General features: G+C 39.8%; 1 protein-coding gene across 1 annotated transcript in view; it reads right to left on the reverse strand.

Annotated features, from left to right (window-relative positions):
- The window catches only part of TNS3 (tensin 3), a 233,099-nt gene that overhangs the window by 120,048 nt on the left and 96,457 nt on the right, over positions 1-16,594 (reverse strand). The window contains exons 4-5 of the mRNA XM_086467647.1: positions 12,950-12,988; positions 2,938-2,979 (exon numbers count right to left, since the gene is read on the reverse strand). Of these exons, the coding sequence (XP_086323773.1) occupies positions 2,938-2,979; positions 12,950-12,988 (81 nt within the window). The remainder of the gene's footprint in view (positions 1-2,937; positions 2,980-12,949; positions 12,989-16,594) is intronic.

Genomic DNA, 16,594 nt, shown 5'->3' on the forward strand with positions numbered 1-16,594 from the left:
GACCCAGTAAAGCTTTAGGTAAGGAGTTTACATCGACTGACTAAAATAATACAGTGCTCCAGCTCCAGGTGTAGCATAGTTTCATAATACTCCAGAGCTTTGAAACAGCTTCCTGAATGAACACTATCCACAGGCAATGTAATTGAGCACAACAGACACAGCACAGCATAAAGGTTTCGGCATTAACTCCCACCTACTACATTATGAGGCTCTGCAGAAGTCCCGTACAGCGTGACCTAGTAGCACCTAACGCAAAATTCCTGTATATGCTTTGCTTCCTAACTCTGTAAAAAGATACAGTGATGTCCACAGTGGAAAGAAAAAGATGTGGTGGCAGAGGGAAAGACTTCAGAAGTAGATCTCCCGAGTTTCTGACCTAGTTAAGATGCAAGAGATCAAAACTGAAGCAAACTTTCATCATAAATTTAGCACCCTATTAACTAACAGAATATTATGCGCACGCAATTCTTGGATGGAAAGTGACACAATCACTTCTGCCAACCTTTAGTTGAAACAAGAAGCCTCATTTATTTGTTTTTAATATGTTATTAAGAATAAAATAAGATTCCAATCCACAGCAGCATGAGGAAGCCCTCTAAATGTAAGAAAATGCACTACTGACTTCCTGAGTAAGAAAGCATTATCCATGGCCCAGAGCTATCCCAAACATTAGAGTTAAGCTAACAAAATTTGGTTCTGACCTAGAATTCAAGCCAAGCTCTCTTTGTTGATGTTTACACAGCTTTCCTATAAAGCAGTAAGGGCTGACACTAGAAATATTGCATTAGCAGTCACACTGCCAGGAAAAACCATGAGAGCTTTTCTTTCCTGGACCAGATGCCATGGAACAAGACGCAAAGGAGAGAAAGGAAGGGAGAAGAAATCCCAGAGCCAAAAAAGGGTCAGGCAGGTTAAAGCAGTCGCTTCCAATTTAGTTAATAAACCAAAAGGAGAACAAGTGTGGCACAAATTTAGAAGGAAGAGAAGGCAGGAAGCCAAGGAATGCACCTCCCATTAGCACTACGCAGTCTGGATGTGTGCTGCAGTCATGGGTCACAGAGCCAGAGCTGCAAAAACCTCATCCAGGCAATGGCAGCATCTAGCCCCACCGTCTGCAGGCAGCACTTGCTTATGAATCCCCCAGCCTCACAGCTTTACACCTCCTTCTCCTTTCCAAACAGGAATAGGTGTTCCTACCACGGTGTTTCAGTTGGGAACTTTCTTCTGTTTCCCAACGGCCCCCTGCCCCTCATCCATGTAACCGTCTGCTCCTGGGGTATACTGGTCCATGGAAAGTAACTACCAAAAATTTCAGGGAACTTGCTAATGGTGATGCAAAATATAACAGGACAAAAGGCACAGCTGATGAAGTACTGCTTGCCATTAAGGCTGCTTTCAAAGTGGCTGTCCATGAGCTACTATGTGTACAGAAAAAAAAGCCCGAAACCATGTGACTTCGGCTTGTTAATAAGCCACCAGTAGAAACAGAAAACCCTCTGAAGTATTCAGATGTAACACTATGAAGCCAAAACTTCCAACTAACAATAGAAAATATCTGCAATTATTTGTCTCACAATGTATCTCATTATTTTGCTTCACATTTGCCACACTAGAAGCAGCTGTCAAAACCAATTATTCACATGCAGATAATGAAGAAGTTTGCTTTATTCTGATTTTTTAAATTTTAGTTGATTTGTCTTCTTAAGGAAGAGAAAAGTGAAGGAAGAAACAAGCTCATTACCAGCCATTTCAGCTGGTTGCAATATCAAATATATTCTAGCAACTTCGAAATAATTATAATTTCACAGCAACAGTGTGGATAATATCATGGATCCAACCACAGGAACGACCTCAGTTGTACAAAACATTTATTGCCCCCCCAAGGAAATAAACTGTACTGCTAATACAAACGCAAGCTCTGTGAAGGCCTCCTGCCTCTATGGGTAGTCAAGGATCAGAACTCTTCACACCCTGCACACAGTGGCATCAGCAGAAGCCTGCAGCACTGAACCATGAACGACACCGCAAAGCAAATGCAGAGCACACAAGACTAACGCTGTGAAATAGATGCTGGTTTATTGCAGCAGAGAGCTGCTCTTGAATTGTACAATGAATCAGTGAAGACCGTATGTATCTTGCAAGTCCCTCTCTCTGCCCCTTTTTAAAATTTAACTTCATCTTTACAGCACTGAATCAAATACCTGCATCACACTCGCCTACTAACAGGTAGTTAACTATCAACATTTCCCATGAATTACTTAGAAATCAGAGAAACTTGGTATCTCTGATAACAGGCAAATGCAAAGGACTTTAAAAAGTCTTTTCTTCTTTGTGTGTCTTATGTATTTCACAGAATTTGTGCTGAAAGTATATTCATAAGTGCTATCACTATTGAAATGTGCAATACTTCCCATTTGCAGAAATTTCTACACAACTTAGAAGACTGGGTTCTATCCACTTCAATAAACATATTTAATAATACTTGTACCAGCAGTACTACAGCAGCAATAAGGGTTGGGAAAGGGCATTTAATTTTGCAAATAACATGGCACAGTAAACTGAACATTGACCACACTACAAGAACTAATATTCCTCCTGCTGAAAAAAAATTATCTCTTGAATTTCTGTACTCCTCCAAATACAACTAGTCCATGAAGATTTTAATATTCCTCTTTACTTCTCCACTGCTTGATTTAGAAATAAGGAACATGGAGTTCATTTCATTGTTCCTGGATAAACTCAGAGGGGGGAAAAAAAACAACCCTGATTATCCTAATCAAAGGCTAATTTCACACAGTACAGAAACCAAAGGGTGTGCTTTGAAAATGGCTAACAACAAACGCTTTGTGAAGATGTAACAAAAATAAGCAGACACAAACAGGAAAATAAATCAGGCCAAGTAAAGGAAAAAGAAATCAATAAAATGGAATTACTTACAGTTCTGGTTACATGATTTTTAATGACCTCAGAGTTATTAGCCTGCAAAAGGAGAAAAGTTAACAAAACTGGCTTTAATTTTCCAGATAGTTTAACTATATTCTAAGAAATCCCCTCCTAATGTATACACACAACAAATAAATCATTCAGAAATATACATACATTTCACAGTATTAATAACCAAACTATCCTTCAAACAGATACAGAAAACAAATTGACTTTACATTATCATCCTGCATATTCAGGTCTTGTAAGCCAGCACTCAGCTACTGAGGGTGCTTACTCCAAGTCACAATATACACAGAGAAGTATGCTGATAACCATGTATTCCCTTTTGCTTTTCTTCCCAAGCTCTCATTTTATGCTTTTTCATGAAAACTGACACTTGCATGGGTATTGACAAAGTGAACTGCCTTGGATTTTCTTCAAGTGCTCTGTTAAAATCTTTTTTCAAGGCTTTAAAACATGCTAAGTTGTATCTGTGGAGGTTTAAAATAAAAGAAAGGAGCCAATGCATTACTACGAAAATCTAACATGAATCGTTAGAAGCACAACCTTCCAGCAGTACATGCTTTCTTATTGATTACTACAATCAGCACGAAATCAAGGTCATGTAATGGGAGAAGTACAGTGATAAAACTGAGTAAAAAACCCTCAAAATGTTTGCTTAAGACTTCAATAAAGTCAAGATTTAGCATTTCACATGAGAAGATACCCTAGATTAACGATTTTACCATTTGGAATTATAATGGAAGAATAATTGAAGTATTTCACCTTGAAAAACACTCAAAATGAGGAAACTTGAGTAACTCTAGAACTAAGCCAGTGCTGTGAGTTAGGTAAGACTGCACCAAACTTCAGTGCTCCCCACTCCACAAGTCTGCAAAGAGTCATCGTGCAGAGAGCAATATCTAGTGTTCAACTGCATCAAAAGATTGCTTCAAATGACAATTTCAAATTCTGTGCAAAAATCAACAAGGTTTTGCTCTGAAGACATTAAAGCTAAATTGTCACAAGCAATGTTGCTGCTGTAGCCACAGTGTTATCACTACAGCTAACATCCCGTCTGCATATTCACCCTGCAGAATGCAAAATCATTTCACAATCTGGAAAATCTTGCATGCAAATTTTACACAGAACATGAATCACTGAAACACATGTGCCATTGAAATACAGACACCTCTGGAACAAAACATAACAGCCGTTAAAACAGCACTGCAACACTTCGCAAGAATTAGGATGAAAAGTGCAAACCTTATGCAAATCAAACTTCGTATTTATCTTGTACATTTAAAGCATGAACTAAATGAGGCAGGTAAGGAACATGTTAAAATACGGTTTTCCTCTTCATAACTTTCACTGGCACACTACCATAGAATCATAGAATCATTTTGGTTGGAAAAGACCTTTAAGATCATCAGGTCCAACCATTAACCTAACACTACCAAGCCCACCACTAAACCACGTTCCTAAGCACCACATCTCTACATCCTCTGAACACCTCCAGGGATGGTGACTCCACCACCACATATGACTATGCAACAGGGAAGAGAGTAACTGGAACTGAACCCTACTTATTTGGAAAGAACACCCAAGGGAGGGAGAAACTACTTTCTGATCAGGAAACTACTTTCTGATCCTGGGTGAACAACCAGGTCACCTTACAATGGCACACACAATAAAATGAAAAACTAGTTCTTCCTGTTGAATCGCTGTGCTGACCAGAGATGGATTCTCCTGCAACTTCAAGACTGCGCAGTAACTTACAGCTTGGAAAGCATTTAAAAAAAAAACAAAAAAACAAAACCACACACCACCACCAAATAAAGCAGCGCAAAACACACACAGGAACACAATGTTTGCCCAAACTAAGAATACCAGCCTCTGCCCAAGACAGTTTATGGGCCAAACTTGCAGCTACACAACACCACCACGCAGACATCTGCAGTGGTCCAACTCAAAATGTGACTCCAAAGCCTGATGTGGGAAAGATGCTTTCAACTAGAGATGCAGCTTTACAACTGTCAACTCTTCTTTTTTTGGTAGGTCACGGAAATTCAGATACACTCTAGTTGCAAATCTCAACTGGAAGAAAAGGTAGTGTTTTCAGAGTGTAAACTATAGTAGCAACACCTTGCTTAATTCAATGAGTCCACACACAATTTACCAGGGCATGGATCCTGCACTAACCACAACCCTTATTATGGGAGACTGGCTCACATTTAACCCTTGAGAATAAACTTTGAGGTTGTTTTATTTGTTTGTTTAAAAACTTCACTTCACTTCTCAGCTATAAATCTCCGCAGAGCTAAACATCCAAACCTGTCAGTCAGAAGAACTAACATGTAGACTGACCAATGCTATTAATTCAACCCAGAAACCCTAAATTGATTGAAACTTCAAAGTTCTCAGCAGATTAAAGTTTATATACAGGACAAACACCTGTATCACTAGAAGCTTAGTTATAATTGTATTCCACAGAATGCTACTATTCTCCATAGGGAAATTGTGACCTCTATCAAGAGAATGACTTTCCAGTGTAAACCTAGAAACCAGAGGCAACAGGAGATTAGAGGCCTCTCATCTCATTGGCCCCATGTGCAGCCATTATACTTCGACCCAATATAAGGTACCGAACACTGTGATGCAGTATATTACAGCTAACATGCATTACCCGTGCACCTCACCAATCACAGCATTTCAAGAATACCAAACAGAGCAAAACATTCTTGTCTGTCCCCTCCCACAAAGCCAATTCAAAGAAAATCAGATTCACACGGTTAGAAATAAAAAACACTTCGCTATGGAACGAGGAAAAATAATTCCAAAAAAAAGTCCCGTCTCCCCCTTCTGCCATGACAGATGAAAACCATCACAGATTCCTACCAACGTCTCACTAAAAAGCCTCTCCAAAGGAAAAATAAAGCTATTAAAGCAAAAGATAAAATGACACTGCTACTTAAAAAAAAAAAAAAGTTATATTCATTTTAGTAATTGCAAATAAGGAACACACATCAGCCCTTAAATGAATACTCTATCCTCTTTGTTCATTCAAGACATACTGTTTCTTCACCTTTGTTGATGTTTCGCTCATCAGTAGGGCTACCTTGCCCTCAAAGCTTCTCATTTGGACTCCACTTTAAAGACACCCAAACATGAATGAACTCTGTCTTCCCTCCCTTCCTCTCCCAGATAGTGCTGTGACATTTCTCCAGGAAATAGACTTGAGCTTCGACCTCTCTCACTGCAGCATTTAATGACATTAAGTGACAAGAATCAATAGCAAGTTCACACACAGTACTTCTGCCACATGCACTTTGTAACTTATATGCAAGTATTAAATTTTTGAGCCAATGTGAAAAAAGCCAACCTAAAGCAAATTATACCAGAGTGATTTCTGACATGACAATGAACTAAAATGGAATGGCATGCTAGGGACTGAAGATTAGTTAAGCGATGAGCAAACATGATCCACATTATATGACAGTCAGACAAAACATCACAATTTAACCTAAGGAATCACATTTGCTTCACAGTTCTGTCTGAAGAGAGGGTTCATATGGATACCTGGGCTTAGTACAATGAATACTGACTATAAGAAAAGCTGATTTTTAAACTGACACTAAAGGATTTGTCTCTTCCTTTCAAAAGACAGGTGGCAGGCCTCAACGACATTGTAATACTTAGTGCTACAGTAATTTATTTTTGTTTGCTTGGCTGGCAGACACTTTATAGAGATGGGATCGGTACTGTTCTTTCCTTTTATATGTCCCACTGTCGCGAAAGCATTTTCAAAAACTAAAAGCACCTTTGCAAGACACAAAATCCATCACTCTTGGGATAAGCTACGAAAGAACAGAGAATTATGTAGAAAAGCAGAAAAAAAAAAAATACTCTGGAGTGTGTATAGCCCTATTCCAGCGTGAGTTGTCAACATCATGCTGCTGGATTTATCTGCTATAACAAATAGTGTCCCACTTCTGAAAAGCAGACACTTCTGCCATACTCAGTGGAAAGGTTAGGAGTCAACTTGGAGAAAATAAACAAGCAAGCAGGCAAACCTGGCTCTGGAAACTACCAAAACTTTCCCTTCCATTTATCCCCTATTTCTGCAGATTGTTTTTGTTAAAAGAAAGCCTGATTTTCATCTCAGTTTGGACGAACACCAGGGACCGAACAACACAGTGTATTATAATAAAACTTCATATTTCAACCTTTACTAAGTCGTAATTCTCTAATATTCCTAGAAACAACACAAGCCCTCCCTCCTGGCAAATATAATGATTGGCTTTTGAATTTAGTACACACTGCACAGCTCAACTTAGAATTACTACATTTGTTTAATTTGGGCGAGTGGGGTGTCCATATTCACACAGTTTGATCCTCTGTTCCCTTTTATGGCTAAGTCAGAGGCATTTATGAACAGGGCACTGACTGCACCCTAAAATAGCATTTTTGAACATCTACTCTGCAGTCCCACGGGGTCCATGGCCTCACTCTGGTAAGCACTTGGAACACAAAACCAAAAGACAAACTCCATAGAAATGCATTATATGGAGGTCCGCATCAATCCCCTTCTGGGATCTGCAAATCCAAAAAAGTTTGCAAAATAATCATATCAAGTGTTTCAATTCAGGCAGCAGCTCACAGGTTTTGTCAAGAAGGTGTCTCATCACTCCATGCTTCTGCTATCTATGGCACTGGGGGAACAGGGCACTAACAAATCAAGAAATCGAAAAAAGTAGAAATATTATTGTTTGATGAAGCTGGGAAAAAGGAAAGGAAGAGAAAAGCATAGCTCAAAATTTAATAAACGGAAACTGAACAGCAAGAAAGAGCTAGCTTTAAAGAATAAATAGCTTCAAGGCACCTCTGCTTCCTCATCGGTTCAGGAAAGCTGTATGAACCAGAAGTGGAACCTCCATAAAGGTTTCTCCAAAGCGCACAGATTTCTTCACATGGGGACGTGGGCACTATGGTTCTGGCTGGTGACAAAGCAGGAACTGAACAGCCAAATACAAACCTCCACTGGATATTCCCACCCTTTGCAAACAAACTAGCGAACAGCACAGCCCCATTGCGTTTCCCTTCCCGTGATGTGCAGGCACGTTTGTGGGACAGGCAGCTCCAGCTCACAGCACTCCTGGGCAGAACTGCTCTGGTGAGGCTCAGGAAAGGAGGCAGGAAAGAGCACAGCAATGGGGAGGTCTGGTAGACTTTCTGTGCCCTTTACCTTCACCAAATCATGCTTGCTATGTGCATATAACACTTGCTTTGTATGCATCTCACAGGCCCTGTGAGCTAAAGATTGGATGTAGCAAATGTAGCAAAAAGTTAAGTCCCTGTAAAGGACAGAGTTGGGTATTTTTCTAGTTTTCCATAAGATTTCCATGCTACTGCTTGAAAGAAGAAAGAAAAAGGAAAACCCAGAAACAAATTAGCCATAAGTCACAGAAATTTACCACAAATCAAACCCACTTGAAGCAATTTTCCAGGAAAGCTTTTACCGATTTAAGCTGGAAACCAAAATCGTAGCTGGCAGAGAGAAATCACTGTGTATGTCAGTTCCTAGTTCAGCTTAGTCACTGTCACCATACTCCAGGGTATTTGCAGGTCATACCTGATTAACCTCAGTTAACAATCCTATGTCTTCTAGCACTGAGGCCCCACTTGAAATGAAACCGGAGAACGCAATCCTTCATCTACATGCTCAGGCCTTCCCAACAGCACAAACAGTAATTCAGCCTCAGATTTCTCAAAAAATCCCTTGCAGGCTCACATTAGAAACAGATGGACTGTGCTCCATGGGAACAACAGACTGCCTCACTTTTTTTTTCTGGGAAGACCATTTTAAGAAGTAAATGAATGCGGTAAGGATAAAAATGCATCTTGTGATATCTACTGATCCATCTCAGCCAAAGCATCTGCTTTCAGCCAAATGCAGCCAAAGGCTGCATTCACCAGGTACGTTGGAAAAAAAAAGGAACGGGTTTTTTTTGCTAAAAAGGACTAATTTTCTTTCAAACATTGTTAAGAGTACTGAGTTTTCATAAGGTTTTCTGTTATCTTCCTCTCTTTCCCCATGTATACTTGGGTTTTCATTTTGTTTTTCTTTGTATCAAATACATTTTCACAAAAATTCACTTTTAGTTTCTTTTGAGAAAATGCTGGCACTAGGTTGGATACATGAAGGTATGTGTTAACTACCATAGATTTCAAGTGAAAATGAGAAATGCAATTAGGATGAGGCCTTTGTGACTCCATCAGCTGCTTCTTCAGCAATTTTTTCAAGGTATTCTCCCACTCCTTAAAAAAAAAAAATACAAAAAAACCCACCACACACAATAAACTCACCTACACAAAAAACCCCATCTTTTCTCCCACATTTAGTTTTATTCTGCTTCCCTCCTCCTTTTTAGAAAGGCCAGAGCACAATCTGACTCACTGTTCAAAATCGGGTTTTTGGTTTGTTGGGAGGGCTTTGAATGTGAAAGTCTTTGATTTTCCTCTTCACAGCAGAAAAAAGGCTTACATGCTTAAGGAAAACAGAGTTAAGCAAAACAAAAAAAGCAGAAACACTGTCACCCCTCCCCAGTTTCTATCAACATGATTAAACTTCCACCTGAGACTCAGCAAAAGAGCTAAACAACCTTCAGTTTGAAGTGATGTTACAATAAAACAGAAATAGCTGGATAAGTGTCCACTTAATCTTTTTACATTATAAGAGCTGGTATGAAATGTGATGTTTAAAAGGCAGCACTACAGGTATACAGAACTCCTTGGTAACCAGCTGGAAAAAAAAAAGAAAAAAAAAAGAAAAGAAAAAGGAAAGCGGGGAAAAAAAAAAGGAGGAAAAAAAAGCAGGAAGGTTACAAAGGTTAAATCAGAAATTTCTCTGGTAAAGATCACTACTTAACTGTGCCTTAAAATGGGTAAATCATGCAGTGATAAGGACCATTCAACCAATGGTGATCCTTTAAGATAATAACCCATGTACACTAAGAGGGTCGGGCCTTCATGCCACATTTCATTACCGCATGACATTTGGCGGGATATGCGAGAGGCCTCTGAGGAATTAAGATTTCATTTCCTTTATTTTTTTCAAAGATACACTATCATGATGAATGGAAAAAAAAAAAAAATATCAGTGAAGGAGACAAACTTGCTGCCCTCTTGAAGCATCTTGAACTGTCCTAGAAGACTTCCTAGAATCTAAAAATTACCTCAAAACTCATATCCTTCCACTGGCTTTCCTTTTATTTTTATCTTTTTAAAGTAACAGATGAAATGAAAAGTATTTGGAACTTTAAGGTTAGGGTCTAAACCTTCTCTTCTTTTTGTAGCACTAGAGAAAAAGACTTGTTTAAGAAAAATGTGATTACTTGTTAGCAAATATTTTTTAATTTAAAAAGTTGATTTTTAAAAAATAAGATCAACTGAGTAATTGTCACTCTTTCAAAATAAGAGCCAGCAGTTCCAGTAAAGGATGTTTAAACAGACTTGCCATCTTTGATTTTTATCAAATTTTAGGAGAACTGTTATATAGGCTAAATTAGCTCTTAAAAAAAAAAAGTGACCACAGCACTTCTTTTTTAAAATCTATACGTCATGCTATACATGTCTGCAATGAAGTCCATTGCCGCAAATAACCCACTGCCTCTTCATGAAATAAAATGCAGTGCACCAGAATAGGCAGTCTTTGCTAAACATTTGACTTGAATTAACAGAGCTGGACTAACATCATCCCCCTTTCTCTGGTCAGTGGAATGTGCATGACAACATGAAGTAAGTAGTATTAGAACACTTAACAGCAGCTGGTTTATGTTTTAGCACCTGAAACTCCTAACAGCTGCATTGGGTTGATATATGAGGGTCCTGATGTCATTACAAAGCTTCAAGATACATGGCTTGTGAGAAATGGGAATAAAGGGCCTCTTTGGAAACAGACATCCAAGCTGAAAATAATCAATAAAACCACATTCTGAAGAAAAAGAGCATCTGTGAGTTTCATCAGGCTTCAACAGTTTTCCAACAAACATGCCACTGAGGCTTTAACTACAGTTCTTACTACAATCCACATTTCAGAGCGCGATACAGGCAACTATTACACCAGCTAAATATATGTAGCACTAATTTAGATAGACATATGCATCGTTTATTTATGTGTGAACTAAAAGGTTGGAATTCCTTCGCTGGAATGAATGGGGTTAAATCCATGGTCAGCAGCAAATTGCGATACAACAGTTTTTGATTAGAGTACTGCCCTCCCTATTATCTAAAGATCAAACTGCTTATCCTTCATTTTCACAGTATTTTACACTCAAAATAGTTGTAGAAGAAATTGCTTACACTGAAAATGGTCACAGATTATCCTCCTTCAGAACAACAGAACTCTTCACTCAACAGATAAAATTTATTTGTACATAAGGCAGACTCCTAATCTAAAAAGTCACCACATTTCACATCAAAATCAAAACACATTGCTCAATCTCACTCTCAGTAATAAGAACATACTGCACACTACGTAGTGAAAATATTCCACCTACAGCTTTCCCTGCTAGAAATTTAAATAGAATGCCACCCTTTCTTCTCCCTAAAACTATTAAATGTTTTATTCAGGGACTGAATATACCTCTGGCTACATCCCTGCTAGTTAACTAAAACAGGTTACGCCACTTTTGCCATCCATACAGTTCAACTGTCAGCAGCTGACGAGACACTTGGGCCCAGATCATCAGCACTGCCCCATGTTCACAGTTCACATAACCAAGTTCAAGCAGAATCATTAATGGTAATGACTGGTAACGTATGCCACAGGTTGCTGTATGTTTAAAATTGTTGCTGAATCACAATGACAAATTTTCAATGCCAGAATCAATATTAAGGTTGTGCGCAAAACGCAAAAGAAAGAGCAGCCACAGTTGTAAGTATTCGTCTAATACTGTGAGCTGCAGATGTAAGAGTTTCTTTCCTATTTATAATTTTAGCAGTAATGTCATACAGGATCCTCAGACTCTGACGTAAGTTAATTCATAAAGTTACTGGGTCAAAATTAGGAGAGACCTCCCACAAGTTGATATTCACATTCCTCATAACACATGAATCATTGTTTTAGGTTTCCAGCCTTTCTTTTAAAGGACAATCATTAAGAAAAGCATGAACCAACACTTCTACAGCACCTTTTTACTTCTGTGGTTCACATTAGGTAAGTATCATTACCTGTGTTTTTCCAGCAGGGAAATCAAGACATAGTGACATGCAAAGTGACTTGGCCAATCCACACAGCACAGCAGAAGCGAGCTGCAGGATTCCTAATTGCCAGTGGCTGCATCACATACCTACAATACACTGAGTTTTTGGCTGACACTTGGGCATCAGCTGTTGGCTGGTTAGTCCTACCAATGACACTAGCAGGTGGCAGAGCTGGTTCAATAAATAACTGTTACACCCCACCCTCCAGCCATCGAAACATTACCCTTGGAGCTAAAATAACCAAATTATGTCACACAAGCCAGAAAACGCTTATTGTCTTCCTGTCCTGAGCAAGCGTGGGTTAACTTCCTCTCCTCCACCATCAACGAAAAAATAACAGGCCCCAACCAAACCATCCGCTATTTGTACTTTCAAACTGACATGAGACATCAGTATGTTGAAACATTTAACAGCTTGCTTTCTTTATTTAAAACACATAAACAAAAGTAGATCATGTAATACGGACAACTGCACATGGCTGCTGCATCACAGGCAGGTCGTCCAGTCTAGTTTAAGAGCAATCCTAAACAGCAGGAAACGTTTCACCCAGTTAATCCTTAGCCTTGCAAAATAAAACAACCAGATTCCTGCATGACACAGTTACAAGTTTCAGGAACAGACCCTTGATTCGCCAAGCCCTCACTGGGGAAAGGTGATGGCACAGTACGGAAATAACAAGAGATTATAGTCAGCTACAGCAATAACCCAACCTATAACCTAATAAAACCTGATGGGTAACAGTAGTGCCAAAAATACTTACCAGTTCGTAGTTGCTTGGAAAAAAGCAGGGTGTCACCACCTGAAATAAAAAATAAGAATAAAATAAGGAAAAAAAAAGACACTGCCTTTGGAGATGGCCCAAACCTGTTGACTGAGCTCCCTCAAATACTGTGAAAACCGGGCAAAGTCAGAGGGGTACCAACCAGACCAGGTGCACAATCTGAGTGTCCACTGCTGTTCCTGGCTGCATTACCTTCTCCCAGCTCCCTGCAGCACTAGCATTAGCTCAGCGCTAACTCAGTGCCCTGCTCACACGCTGTAACCAGTGAAATAGGTCAAAGAGTAATGCCTTCCCTCAAGTCACGTATGCAGGGAAACATGGAGGGCTTTCTCTCCCCCTTCATCCTTTGCAGCATTCTTCTAAGTTTATTTAAGTATTCTGCTTTTCAAATAATCTAGAACTTCAGCAGTTCCCAAAACCTTACTCTTGTTCTGGATTTTGTTATGGGATGTGGGCTGAGCAGAGCAAGTAGAACAGATATTCTGTGGACTCACATAATTTCAGAGGTTTGGCTCCAAGTTAAAACATTTCCTATGGAGAACATGTTCTGCATACAACACACACACACAAAAAAAAAAACTGTGAAACAACCTTGTTTGAATAGTCAAAAACAAAACCACAAAAAAATCCAGGAAAAGCACAACTAACCCAGATTAAGTGATGATCTAGGAAAAAGCAAGCTTCTTCCTACAGTCCCATACAGCAGGCACTCTCAGACCTCACACATACAGCCAAAAGACTGTGGTTCATCACTTTATGCCACTCAGCTGAGCTTCCATAATAGCCACCATGCATGCTCACTGTAACAAGCACCTTGAGGTCAACCCCAGTAAATGACAACTGTTTCATTTCACATATTCACCTTCACAGTTACGGCTCTCCATGACAGACTCATCTCTCGGCCAGCAGAGCCAAGTCAGAAACTTGGTGGCAACACCTGTACTACAAAGGTGGAGTTTGCTCTCAGGAACTGTTGGTGAGGTGCCCCACCAGCTCTCAAGTCATTCTATACAGACTGGGTTACTGAGGAGAAGGGGTCTGATGTATCATTTCTAATCCTTAGAACAATAAAAAGAAGATGCAGTCCATGCAACAGTGCAAGCTGCAAGAACAAAAGGAAACATCAGTCCTGTAGGCAGCAGAGACAAGAGACAGAGCTGACTACACCAGGATAACCCACTCTGGTCTTCTCTCCAGAACGGCTTTTAACCACTAGTATGGAAGGGATGGCATTTGCCTCCACAACTGCTTGTGAAAAAGGTATCTCTGATTCTCAACACTGCTGACATCACAAAGTAGTTATAAAAAGTAGCAAACTCATTTTCAACTCCCAGACTCATCATGATCTCCACGCTGTCCCTAAAGAAAACAGGACAGATAGGAACCCTTGAGATTTGTCTGCTGCACCCCATGACTCCTCAGTGGGCCTGCAAGTCCAAGCTCTTAATAAGCTGCATTTCTGCAGCTCATTTCATGACTGCCACTAATGATTCACTGGTCTATCCAACCAAACACCCATACTAAAAACGTGAAAGATGTTAACCAAGCTCTCATGATAGCATTCCCATTGCTGAAAGCAAAGACAACATCTACCTCCGTGACCTCCTGCCTGACACAGCATGTAAACCTTCATACGCCACCTTCGATTACAACCACCAATTCTCCTTTCAAGCCAAAGCGGCAAACCACCAGGCAGAGTCGTCCGTAGCAGGAAGAACCGAGGCCATGTGGAAGCTGCACCACCACCATGAGCAGCAAACACTGCATCTATGGAGGAAAGACTGTCCCCAGTTGTCCTGGCCATGCGACTACCTAGTACTTACTACAAGTACTAAAAAACAGGTTTTGCTAGCGTTCTCATTAGCAACACCTAAGGTTAAAATAGATACAAACAGATATTTCAACAATTACTTTTCTCTCACTGTCTATACTAGGAAGAAAAAAAAGAGAGTTAATGGAAACCCCAAAGGAGTTTGCAGGCTGTCTGGGTAGCACAGTGGAAAAGCAGAGATGAACTAATATTACACGCTCACATAATTAATAATTGGAATCACTGCGGAATAAAATTGTCATCACTGGAGCTCATAAACATCATTCCTGCTCTCTCCCTTTCCTCTACTGTTAAAAACCCTTGAGGAATCAAGCACCTCTTTTCCCCGTGGCTAACCAAAACACAACTCTGCTGTAACCTCCTTGATAATGACAGTTGACTCACTGCCTAAGAAAAAGAAAAATTCCCTTTATTCTCACACAAGAGCACTGGGAATATTCCCTGGAAATATACTTCAGCAGAGAATTACAGATCTTTCTTGGCAGATCTCTGGCATCTTACTCAGGCAACTCAGACTAGTGCTGTAAGAAAATCAGAGTTAACATTACAGGCAACACTTGCTTGATTTTTTCTTCTCTGAGCTGCTCTATATGCCTCCAAGAGCTATATACAGCAACCTGACTTTACGGATAGACTCCATCTTCTCCTGGTTGTCTGTCTTTTGCACTTCCTTTTTACAAAGATCAACACCCATGTTAGATGGTACTGTTCTAGGACTACCTAAGAGCCACATAATACCCCTTCTGGTGAACACAGCAATCCCTTCAAGCTCGCACACTGCCACTTACCACTATGTTGAACTGTCACTACACCGCAGAGCACTGAAAATGCATCACACAGCCAAAGATCTGGATGCATTGCTACTGTTTTCAAGCTACAAAACTCAATGCAAGACACACTAAATCACGTAAGGTGCACTGACTTTTTTTCCCCATATACACATTCCCAAATAGCCTACTTCTTCCCAGATGAAGCAAAATAGTCAACATCTCTATGTATACCAATTTCAGGTCTCATGAGCAGTTGCAGCAAATTCTTCCACTGTTAATCCAGACACGGGTTAAAAGCAAAAGAGCTGACGTGTTCACAGATAACAGAGTGGCTATTATCATGAGGTCTAGACAACCAAAGTTGAGGGTATGTGAGTGGCTCCACTCTTTTTCCTGGTTTGCAAAGGTCTGAGACATGCCAAAAAAAATGAGCATTTAAAGTACAGAGCTGGAAAGCAAAGTTGCAGGACTTCAGTTCAGTATCAATGCAGAGACAAAAAATGGACTATAAATGTCTCATTCGTTGGTTTAAAAAGATACACGCACTGTGTATCAACTGTATAAAACAATAACTTCAGAAAGACTTTTCTGGTCCCCCAAACTGAAGCTAAAGCTAATGTTAAAAAGGGCATTTGCAATCACCTGAAGTGTCAGCTTTCAACAGTACCTTTATTCTTGTAAGAAATACACTGGATATGCATTTGTGTAACATCTCATAGTATCACGCAACCAAGGTGCATTTACCTTCTGTACTTCTGCACATTCACATATTAACAAGTAGTACCAGAATATGGGAACACCTTGCCTGATTTTCAAAAATAGCTGCCTCTTCAGTGCCCGGCACATACACACACATGCATAGACACACATTAGTCTACCCACATTAACCAAGCAAATATTTGAAAGACAGACTACCTGTTCTTGCATACACAGTTAATATGGAAACATTTTCCTGGTGTGATACTTCCTGAATCAAGCCTTCGTTTGAAAAAGTCCCATATTGGCAGAAAAATATTTAAAATA

The sequence above is a fragment of the Leptosomus discolor genome, chromosome 7 (genome assembly GCF_034619465.1).
Source record: "Leptosomus discolor isolate bLepDis1 chromosome 7, bLepDis1.hap2, whole genome shotgun sequence".
In the NCBI taxonomy this organism is placed as follows: Eukaryota; Metazoa; Chordata; class Aves; order Leptosomiformes; family Leptosomidae; genus Leptosomus; species Leptosomus discolor.